This window comes from Panthera leo, chromosome B2, assembly GCF_018350215.1.
Source record: "Panthera leo isolate Ple1 chromosome B2, P.leo_Ple1_pat1.1, whole genome shotgun sequence".
Classification (NCBI taxonomy): Eukaryota; Metazoa; Chordata; class Mammalia; order Carnivora; family Felidae; genus Panthera; species Panthera leo.
This window is the reverse complement of record NC_056683.1, coordinates 132,077,427-132,089,782: the sequence shown is the minus strand read 5'-3', so window position 1 is coordinate 132,089,782 and position 12,356 is coordinate 132,077,427. Positions and strand designations below refer to the sequence as shown.

The 12,356-nt window shown below is 35.3% G+C and overlaps 1 protein-coding gene across 6 annotated transcripts in view; it reads right to left on the bottom strand.

The window, feature by feature from the left end:
- STXBP5 (syntaxin binding protein 5) overlaps nucleotides 1-12,356 on the bottom strand; it is a 168,461-nt gene that overhangs the window by 141,041 nt on the left and 15,064 nt on the right. For all 6 annotated transcript variants that reach the window (XM_042940033.1, XM_042940035.1, XM_042940037.1 and 3 more), the window contains exon 3: nucleotides 1,058-1,139. In XM_042940033.1, coding sequence (XP_042795967.1) covers nucleotides 1,058-1,139 — 82 coding nt within the window. The remainder of the gene's footprint in view (nucleotides 1-1,057; nucleotides 1,140-12,356) is intronic.

The window sequence follows — 12,356 nt, the reverse complement described above, 5'->3', positions numbered from 1 at the left end:
TTTATTCCACGGAACCTAAGGACATGAGGGCAAAAAGAACGTCCACAGACTATCACCACATCTGAAGATAGAAGAGACTTTTCTGGAGTAATTTCTTATGACCAGTTTTTCCTGCCCATCACTGCATACAATAAACATCATTCTCAGTGTTGCTCATATTTTTAATTTTTTAACTTTTTATTATTCTTTTTTAAATTCCAGTTAGTTAACATACAGTGTTACATTAGTTTTAGGTGTACAACATAGTGATTCAACACTCCCATACCTCACCTGGTGCTCATCAGGACAAGTGCGCTCCTTAATGCCCATCACCTGTCCCCCATCCCTACACACCCTTCTCCCCTCTGATAACCATCACTTTGTTCTCTATAATTAAGAGTCTGTTTCTTGATTTGTCCCTTTCTATTCCTTTTGCTCATTTGTTTCTCAACTTCCACATATGAGTGAAATCATATGTTATTTCTCTTTCTCTGACTTATCTCACTTAGCATTATACTCTCCAGCTCCATGTCATGGCAAAAACTTTTTTTAAAACCTGCAAGCATGCTGTCTACACTGCTGATAAAACAGTATTTGTTTCCTGAGCTCCTTCCTAACTTTATACTCCATCAAAAAGAAAGGCATCATCAATTACTTGAACCAGTAAGTGACAAAACAAGAATTTTGGACAATAACCAGTTTCTAATGGATTTTCGTTTCCTGGTTATATTTCAAACAATTTATTAGAGAAGTACATTTTGTCGTTTATAATAAACTCAATCTCTAAAACCATTTTTTTAATACAGATTTTAACGTTACATAACTTTCAATATCCATGAACTAAAACTTAAATGTAGCACCTTATTCCATTCTATTTGCAACACTGTCTTGAGAAACATCTTACACTATTTATGTAACTTCCCATGATGATGCCATAAAGTGAACTGCTATTAGCTCTGATCTTTAAGAAATTCACTTTTGTACAAATATTTAAATATGAATGCATGCAAGAAATCTCAAAGACCAGATGTGCCCCTATTTCATATATAAGTAGGACAGATTAAAGCAATTCACTAACCTCATTAATCAGGAACTGAAGCTGGATTACTGCAGCTCCACTGTCATGTTGACAATAACATTCTACTCCTGGACGACCAAAGCTGTGATTAATTTCATTAAGGAGTCTATAGTATGCGTGGGCTTTTTGTAGCAATTGCTAAGGTATATACTAGACCAACATTCCAATGACCTGATATTCAGTTCAGGCTCTTTACTGAGATTGAGATTCAGAGTTACATTTATTACACATCAATCAAATCAGCTAGCTTCTGCTCATAATCAGAAGTCTCAGAGATTATAGGTCTAGAAGAAATAAGTAGCTGTTCTTTCTAGAAAACAAAAGAACTATCAAAAACAACAATATACAGAACACAAAATATATTTAATACACTTTACTCTGGCTCAGGTATTTTTTTTTTCTTTCCCTTAAAATAAAAAGAGAAAAGATAGTTGATCTGCAGAACATCCAATTTTGCCCAAGACAGCAAACAAATCTGAAAAGCAGAGACATGTCATTTTAGAATAATGCTTTTGGAGCCAATCTTTTTAGTGGCATTGTTCACACCTATAGTGTTATTTTTCAATAGTGTAAGTTAATATAACCACGTAACTATGTTTGCAATTGTGGCATGTTATATTACCAATGAACATATCAATCTTTTACAACAGGCTTGAATACAAAATATGCAAACTTCTATTAATTTCCCCATGATAATAAAAATAAACACACATTTTCTGTGTCAGGCATTATACTAAACATGTCATATATATTAACTCATTTAATCCTCATAATCTATGAAGAATATATAGTTTCTCCCCTATGAACAATAAGAAACTGAAGCACAGAGGAATCAAGTAACTTGTAAGTCACACGACTAGAAAGCAGCAGAGGAGCGATCTGAATAAGCATTCTGGCTCCAGAGTCTATACTCTTAATACTAAGGTATGCTAACAACAAAACAAAAAATCCAAACACTTACACAACTTACTATGTGCCAGACATTGTTACATGCTTTTTATTTTCATAAACTTGAAATAAGAAATTAGCCATTTTAACATGCTGCTAATCTACTTTTCACTAGTTAATAAATATTAACTGAAAATAAAAATTTATAGCTAAAACTAAGATATGATGGGATTTAATAAAATTATTAGTAAATATTAACTGAAAATAAAAATTTACATCTAAAACCAAGATATGATGGGATTTAATAAAACTGTAGCTCTCTTTATACAATGCCATTATTCAGGTATATAGACTATTTCCTATATTCTATTAATACATGCCCCCTAGGGTTCTTAAGTAAAAATAATCACACTAAAAGTTAAATTCTTATTTTCTCTGCACCTTTTCCTTCTGAGTTCTAGAAGTTTTTCTAGGAGATATTTATTTTCCAGGGATTTTGTTCATTTTATTGCCAGCAATTAATTGCTCTAATATTTCATAAACTAATAGACTAATCATGCATGTTTAGCTTATACTACCCTACTCTTTAAACATCTTTAAACTTTTACCATCACCATCACCCTCATCAGTATTAATAGTACTATTTTCACTACAGCGATTGCCCAAAAGCATCTACAGGAAGCCAGATTTCAATGGCTCTACTGGCACGGTACCAAATCACACCTGTTTGGCCGAAAAAAGAAATACCTACACCTCTGTTCATCCATTTCTTTTGTCAGGATGACAGCACAGACTCTGCCTTTTTAGCTAGCAGAGTGAGTCTAATTCTAATCCATCCAGCTAAATTAGTCTTGCTGGCACCAATCAGCATATTCTAAAATTCTCATTTTACATGGAGTAAAACTTCTCTTATTATTAGATGAGAAGTTAATGAAAAATGTGAGCTATTATGAAAAATCATACAAATTCTATTTACCTATCGTATTTTTCAGAAATCATATATAATTTTGCATATCTTGTGATATTATCCAAACACTTCTATAGATTTTTTTAAGTGTTTAATGTTTCCTTGTTTTTGAGAGACAGGGCGTGAGCAGGAGAGGGGCAGAGAGAGAGGGAGACACGGAATCCGAAGCAGGCTCCAGGCTCTAAGCTGTCAACACAGAGCCCGACGCGGGGCTCGAACTCACAAACCGCGAGATCATGACCTGAGCTGAAGTCAGACACTCAACTGACTGAGCCACCCAGGCGCCCCTAAAGTATTCTTTAACTGAATACTAGAGTTCAGAATTGTTTTTCTTAAATAAAACATAGCTATAACTACCCCGGTATAGGATTTGTAGTTTAATATTTTAAATGGAACTTTAAAGATACTGGCAATGCATTCTAAGTGTAGCATTCACATAGAATCTATTTCTTTTCTGATCATTTACTGTTATACATACAGCATCAGAGAAATTTTAGGTGACTGACCTTCATGAAGTCCAACCCTCTGGGGCGCCTGGGTGACTCAGTTGGTTAAACAGCAGACTCTTGACTTTGGCTCAGGTCATGATGTCACGGTCTGTGGGATTGAGCCCCATGCCAGGCTCTGCACTGACAGCACGGAGTCAGCTTCAGATACTCTTTCTCTCTCCCTCTCTCTCTCTCTCTCTCTCTCTGCCCCTCCCCTGCTCATGTTCTCTCTCTCTCTCAAATAAATAAACTTAAAAAAAAAAAAAACCCTCCATTTTGTATTCACATTTCATCAGTTTATATATTCTTAAAGTGAACTAATTACTTGATTATAACATCAAATATAACAGGCACAAACAGATGTGGGAATACACAGAACCGATTCTTGGTTAAGTAAAGTATAAGCAAACAGCTCTGCTAATTAGGTCCCAATGGTTTGAAAACTTTAGCATGCTGTGAGCATCAATCAATATTTTATTCATAGAGACTGGAAAGTATCTGTAAGTCCAGGAAGTCGGTTATATGGAGGTCAAGAAAGGTTTGTTCTTACTCTATGTATGGCCAGAAAAACTGCACTTTTTTATGGCATTAATATTAATATAGTCACAGCTAAGATGATCAATATACTTTAATAAACAAGAAGCACTTACTATCTACTAAGTTTTAGGCTCTGTATCTTAAATACATAACTGTACTTAATCTTCACGGTAACGCTGAAAGGTAGTTATTATCCATATTTTACAAATGATAATTCTGAGGCTCAGATAAGTGCTTTTTCTCAAGGTTACTACTGATTTCTTTCTTTTTTCCTTTGGATAAGGTAGTACTATGCTGCAGCCAGCCCTGAAGGATCCTGATACTATAAAAGTCCCATGTGTTGGGGAAAAAATCCTAAGTCATTACTTCATTGTAACAAAAAGCTTAAAATAAAATTTTAAGGAATGGAAATTACTTACATATAATCAAAAAATATTAGTTTGAAAGACTGTAAGTTCCAAAGCAAGTAGTTCTCAATCCAGGCAGTGTGTCAGAATCACAGCTCCACTGCAAATTTACTAAACCCAAATTGCCTGAGAAGTAGCCTAATTAGGTATCCTTTTTTGTTTCGTTGTTGTTGATGTGCCACAGGAACATCTGAGGCACAGTGAGAATTAAGACACCTACTTTCAAGTCAGCTCACATGCCGGCTCCACCAGTACTTGCTGTGACCTGAGAATTACTACAACGCTCCACTTTCTTATCTACAAGATGCAGATACCTATCTAGCCTAGCTTGCAGAACTATGATGAGAATTAAAACCACTGAGAGTGTACTTCCCAAATCGTAGCCATTATCATTATTTAACTGGTATATTCACTACTTTAACAAGAATTCAAGATACCCTACAGTTGACATATCATAATGTAAGAAAAAAACAACTTTGACTATATTAGATTCCTAATATAGTTATACCTATAATTATAATGGTGTCTGCTCCTTTCTATATGCAGCAATCAATTATAAGACAAAGGCAAACTGCAAGGCTACAGTGAGCATTTCTTGCTGTCAATATAGCTTACCTTATAATTCTGAACTCCAGTGTACTCTTTTTAAAATGGTCTGATCTTCCTATAATGGATACCTTTAGTCTCTTTTTGTTGTTGTTTTGTTTTTTTGTTTGTTTTTACTGCTCGCCTATCAAGAGCTAGGGTATCTACCTAATCTTACTGTCATCTTTGTGTCTGGGGTAAACCAACTAATTTATATGGCCCATGACACAGGCCATAAACTGCGTGCACAACTACTTATGGGTTTTGTCCAAACAAGCACCATCATAACTCCTGAATAAGAGCTGCAGAAGACAAGACTAAAACAGGTTGAAATCAAAGTATTTGAATTTAGGTATGAACCTCTAAGTAAGCAGCAGGGAGAAAAGAAATAATGAAAAAAAAAAAAACAAAAACAAAACATGATGAAACTAGCAATTACTGAAGAATAATCAAAAAGAGGTAATTGGAAAGATAAACAGAAAAAAAGACCAAAACCAGTTAAACCTTCTATAACATTATATAATCAAATTCAAAATCAAAATAAACATTCATTCAATTGTCTAAATGGGTTTTTTTGTTTTGTGTTTTGGAACAGGAGGAAGAAAGGAGGAATTAGGGAGCCTTTAAGTACATCATCAGAGTAATTAACATTTATTAAACACTTAATATGTATCAAGTACTATATATGTATTAGCTTACAAGAGTACCTCTACTATAGGCTCTGTTGTTTACAAAAGAGGAAACTGAGATACAACAAGGTTACTTAAGGCCATCCAGCTACTTAATAAAGAAGCTGGGTTTGAACCCTGGCAATCTAAATCCAGTACCCACACACACATATATGCATACAAATATTTATATATAAATCACCAAGGCTTAATTCACCAAAAAAGAGCCAATTTTCACATATTAAAAGAGGACTTTATCTCCATTTTGACCTTAATCAGTACTTTCTGTTAAGTTCTTCTTTCCAGCTTATCTTCTAACTCAAGCAAAGGACCCACTGGGCAAAGCATCCCATGATGGAACCAAAACTACCCCTCAAGCAACAGGGACTGCCCCAACACCAGCAAGAGCTCACAGAATTGACCCTGAGACAATGATCAACCTGACCTTTACTGCCCACCTGCGTGTACCCACTGAGGTTTGTCCCACATTTTCCTGAAGTATTTTAAGCACACTGAAGACAGTCTGAGACTCCAGCCTGCTGTATTCCCTGTGGTAGCCTCATGGAAATAAATTCCTTTCCTGTTTCACCACCGCTCGTCTCTCTGCTTTGATTTTGTCAGAAGAGAGTGGTCGGACCTGGTCTGTCTGGGACTCCCAACAGCCAGGTGCTCTTGTATCCATGGGCCTTGGTTAGAATGTAAATGTCACTTCCCGACTTGCTTTCACTCATTTTAAAACCAGGGAATGAAAACAGAAGAAACATCTATAATATTTTTTACCTGAGTACAAAATAAAGTCAGACTGGTCTAAAACTATAAAATTAGACCAAATGCAACTTTTAGTAGCAAGTAAACATTATAAAGGCAATTGGGCAAAAGCAACACACCAATCAAAAAATGTTTTCCAGGGACAACCTAGGTGGCTCAGTCCTTTAAGCACCTGACTCTTGATTTCCACTCAAGTCATGATCTCACTGTCCTGGGATTGAACCCTAGCGTGGGGCTCCGCACTGACAGCATGGAGATTGCTTGGGATTCTCTCTCTCCCTGTCTCTGTGCCTATCCCCAGCTCATGTACTTTCTCCCGCTCTCAAAATAATAAACACTAAAAAAAATTTTTTTCAGACTCATTCCTCATGTTAGTTCACGGTAACAAATACCTACTAATTTTAATAGTAGAACACTATAGCCAAGCAGAATTAGCAAAAAGCTGAGTTCTCTATTCTAATTATAGTCAAAATTTTGAGACTGCCTCCTTACAAATGTTTTCATGTGTAAAATGATCAGCCTACAAACATTTTAGAGACTGAAGCTACATGAGAGGAACTGTTCTTACCAAATTAAGCAAGATATTAAAATGAGTAAACAACCCTATCCTTCAAAAGCCCATAGAATCAAAGACTTGTATTAGTAGAATAAAGGACAAAAATCGCATGATCATCTCAGGGGACACAGAAGAAGCCTTTAACTAAATCCATCCCCCTTTCATGATAAAACACTCAAGGAAAATGGAACTTCCTCAGCCTGACAAAGGGCATGTATGAAAAACCCACAACTCACATCATACTTAATGCTGAAAGATTAAAATGTATACTTTCCTGTTAAGCTCAGGAAAAAGACAATGTCCACTAGTGCTCACCATTTCCATTCAACATATGCAGGATGTTCTGGCTGGGGAAAACAGGCAAGGAAAAGAAATACAAACTGTCCAGACTGGAAAAGGAGGAAGTAAACTAAAACTGTTCTACTCATAGAAGACATGATCTTGTATATGGAAAATTCTAAGGAATTCCCTAAAACAAACAAACAACAACAACAAAAAAAACCCAACTGAACAAATAAAGGTTGTGATTGCACAATACAAGACTACACAACACAAGATCAATATACAAAAATCAATTGTACTTCTATACATTGGCAATAAACAATCTGAGAAGTGAAATGAAGAAAACAATTCCATTTACAATATCTCAAAGAATAAAATACTTAGGAACAAATTTATTCAACAAAATGCAAGACTTGTACGCTGAAAGCTACAAAACATTGTTGAAACAAGAGCGAAGTGAAAAAACATCCTATATTCATGGAACAGAAAAATATTCATCAAACTGATCTATAAAATTAACACAGTCTGTCAGAATCCTAGCTATTTGCTAGAAATCCTAGCCTAAAATGAGATTAAAATTAATGTGGAAAGGGACCCAGAACAACCAAAACAATCTTTAGAAAGAAGAACAAAGTTGGAAAACTCACATTTCCCCAATTTCAAAACTTAATACAATATTACAGTAATCAAGACAGTGTATTAGTATAATTAGCTACCGTATGGCTAGATCAATAGAATAAACAGACAACCGAGAAATAAACATTTATGATCAACTGACTTTGACAAGGATGTCAAGACAACTCAATAGAAAAAGAATACTCTTTTCAACAAATGGCCTTAGGACAACTGGATATTCACATGAAAAAAATGTATTTGGACCCCTATCTCACACTATATAAAAAATACTAGCTCAAAATGGAGACCTAAATGTAAGAGCTAACATTATAAAACACCTAAAAGAAAGCATACGTCTTTGTGACCTCAGATAAGGTTGTGGTTTCTTAGATATAATACCAAAATCATAAGCCACAAAAGAAAAACTAGATAAACTGAACTTCATCAACATTAAAAACTTTGTGTGTTTCAAAAGACATCGTCAAGACAATGAAAAAAAAATCCATAGAATAGGAGAATTTATAAATCACGTATCTGATTAAGGATTTAATATCCAGAATATAAAGGGCTTTTACAATTGAATAACAAAAAAAAATCAAATTTAAAAATGGAAAAAAGGAGGGGCTCCTGAGTGCCCCAGTCAGCTGAACGTCTAACTCTTGGTTTCAGCTCAGGTCATGATCTCACAGTTTGTGGAGTCAGGCCCTGTGTCAGGCTCTGCACTGACAGTGCATATACCCTGCTTGGGATTCTCATCTTCCCTCTCTCTCTTTCTGCCACTCCCCTGCAAACTCACTCTCTCTCTCTCTCTCTCTCTCTCTCAAAATAAACCAACATTTAAAAAATAAAAATGGAGAAAGGATATGAATAGATATTTCTGAAAAGAAGATACACAAAGAGCCAAAATATAAATAGATGCTCAACATCATTAGTCATTTGAGAAGTGGAATCAAAGCCACAATAAAATACCGCTCCACCTCCTCTAATATGATTATAAAAGACAACTACAAGAGTTTGTGAGGACGTGGAGAAAGGAGAATCCTTGATTACTATTGGTAGGACTACTGTTAGATGGTGCAACCAACTTTGGAAAATAATTGGCAATTCCTCTACGTTAAACAGAGTTACCATATGACTCTGCAATTCCACTCCTTCAGGAATATAAACGAGAGATGAAAACACACATACACAAAAGACTTCTACACAAATGTTCACAGCATTATTCCTAAGAGTCAAAAAAGAGGAAAATCCAAATGTCCATCAACTGATTATTAAATAATAAGCAGTGTATTTATACTATGAGATATTCAGCCATAAAAAGAAAGGAACCACTAATACATGCCACAATATGGATAAACCTCAGAAACATTATGCTAAGTAAAAGAAGCCAATCATAAAAGACTACATATTACATGATTCTATTTATATGCTATGTCCAGAATAAATCCATAGAAATAGAGAGTAGGTGAGTGGTTGTGAAGGACTGGGTGAAGAGGGTAAGGCAGGACAACTGATACTAGGTATGGGGTTTCTTACTGGCGTAAAGAAAATGTTCTGAAGTTAAGAAATGTCAATGATTGCATACTCCGTGGATATAATGAGAAGTCCTGAACGATATACTTTAAAAGGGTGAATTATATGGTATGTAAAAATAACTCCATAAAGCTGTTATACAAAAGAACAATCAGCTTGTATGAATGATAAATGATAATACAAATAGGCAAAAACAAAAGACAGAATTTAAGGCAGGAAATGATTGCAATTATTAATGGAACAAGTTAAAACATTATATTCTTTTTTTTTTTAATGTTTTATTTATTTTTGAGACAGAGAGAGACAGAGCGTGAGCAGGGGAGTGGCAGAGAGAGAGCGAGACACAGAACACAGGCTCCAGGCTCCGAGCTGTCAGCACAGAGGCCAATGCGGGGCTCGAACCCACGAACTGTGAGATCGTGACCTGAGCCGAAGTCGGTCGCTTAACCGAATGAGCCACCCAGGCGCCCCTAAAACATTATATTCTTAATGTTTTAAGAATCCAGTCTTCCCTTTAACTAGGATTTAAAAATATCTTTCAGAAGCAATGAATGAATTTCACTATTCAGCGACCTAACTGAAATGCAGCATAAAAAAAGGAAAAATAAAATCACACTACAGTTTAGCATTTTTGCAATTAAGCTCATTTCCTTCTGTCTTGCACTCAATTTTCAAACATTTTTATTCCGTTCAAGATTTAAACACAGAAAGTATTTAATGGATGAGAAACAACAAGAAAACCCTTTATAAGCTTTTAAAATTCCATGAATCTGTAGGGTCAGCTTATTCATTTTATCTTTCGATCATTTGTGAGGCTGGTATCACCATCGCAACAAAAATTTCTCTTACTTTAGTCTTCCTCCTGGGATTTCTACTGTGCTATCAGCGAAGCCGAATAAAAAAATAGTCAAAGAAGCAGGCAATGGGACCGTAGCCCGTGGTTAAATTCTTAGAGGACAGCTCCTAGGCAAGTTTTCACTGCTCTCACTATTGCTGTGTATTATACACATATTTTGACAACCTCTACTTTTTATGAAGAATGTGAAAATACCAAGACTGGTATATACTTAGTAAATTATTAAGATCTTTCAAGATTATATATCTTTTCAGAGAATCTGTTCATCAATTCCTGTCTTTGGAAAAAAAAAAAGGAAAGAAAGTACTGGCATTATTCCAACCTCTACAGGAGTGACACATTCACTTTTCCAACCTACGACTGGAAGACTGGAAAACATAGAAAATGACGGAAAACAACTGGAGAACTCTGATATGCTGTGCAGTTTCTGAAAATACATTTATATTCTGCAAAGTTTAAAGATGAGAATACGGATAATTAAACTTTCTATGAACCCTTAAGTGACTAATAAATTATCCTACAGTATTATACATTTAATTATACATTATTGTGTGAAAGTAACTTCCATTGAACACATATTCTGCTAACAAACCAAAAATAGTCTTTAAAGTGTAAACTGTTCATCCCTGCCACAGTAAAATAAACCCAGGAGGATATTTTAATCCATCACAAACTCTGACGATTTCCACTAACCTCTGTTGCCATTTCTTTCAGCACATTCGTGTACTTTCAGCAAACAGAGTAATTCACGCCTCTAGTAAGCAAGCCTTCAAGGTGTTGCTACTCTCAACTGGCTTAACACTCTGAATAAAAGCTCAGTGGATGATTTTTATTTGTAATGGCTTAAGTCTTGAAGAAACTTAACCATAATGTGATTATAACAAAGTTAAAATCTAAACACCACCATAATGTAGTCAAAGAATATTGATGAAAGCATTCTAAAAACGAAGAGAAGGAGCTTTAACATCAGACCAACTCTACCAGGTAGTGTAAAAATAAACAACAATCACTTAGCAGCTGAGAGATTTCATTTCTTTGTCCCACACTGTTATGAGGAATGAATGAAAGTCAACAGATAAAAGCAGTACATCATACGTGTATCCTCGTCAAAAAATGGAAACATGTCAGATGAGCTGTGATATATAAGGCAACCTATGTGTGCTAGTTTTCTCGTCAGTGAATGCCTCACCTGCCTCCTCCACCTGATCAGCGTGATAATCACCTGCAAGACTAAACTTTTTCAACTTCCTATTAAGATTACATGGACTTTTCTTATTGCTAGTCCCCATGTCCAGTGACATGAGGCTAGGATGGGGAAACACTGTAATTCAATCCTGTGACTCCAGTTCGTTCCCACCTTCATAAATATGTCCTACCAGCTTCACAGCTCTGTCTCCAAAGGCAATGGTATAGCAAAGTGTCAGCTTACACACACTGCCCAGACATGTTTCTTATCTACCATCTGCCTCACTAAGAATACCGCTACCCTATCTGTCGAACATTTGGCCAGTATTTCTCAATTCTGGCTTTACATTATAAGCATCCACGGAGATTTCACATAAACATGCATAGATGTCAAGCCCCACGCCAGATTCACTCAATGAGAATATCTACAGAAGAAATCCAAGTAAATGTCTGGGCATTGTTTGTATATTTTATCTTTTTCAGCTCCACAAGATATTCTAACAGATAGCCATGGTTGAAAAAACCAACAACAACAACTGGAAAACCCTATGAGCATAAATAGAATTAAGCATTATCTTCCATAAAAATAAATTTATATATGAATGATTCAATAAGTAATTTCTCAGACTTCCTTTCTTCAAGTGGAATAGTCATGAATCCCCTTAATATCTGATCAGAAGTATATTTTCCAAACTTCTAATAATTTGCTTTTATCTGAACTAGCTTCTAATCAACTTGATAGGAATGTGGTCAATGCAAGAACTTAGTATATCTTTACCAGTTTAACACAGTGAAGAACATTTCATTTTGTATTTTTTAGAACTATTAATGTATTTGCAGTACAAACAAAATCTTTGTCAAATAACAATTATTCACACTGTTATAGTAAGGTACCCCTGTTCTTTACTTTCACCTACTTGACAAACATCAAATTTAAACCCTCTTTAGAAGATCATGTATTTTT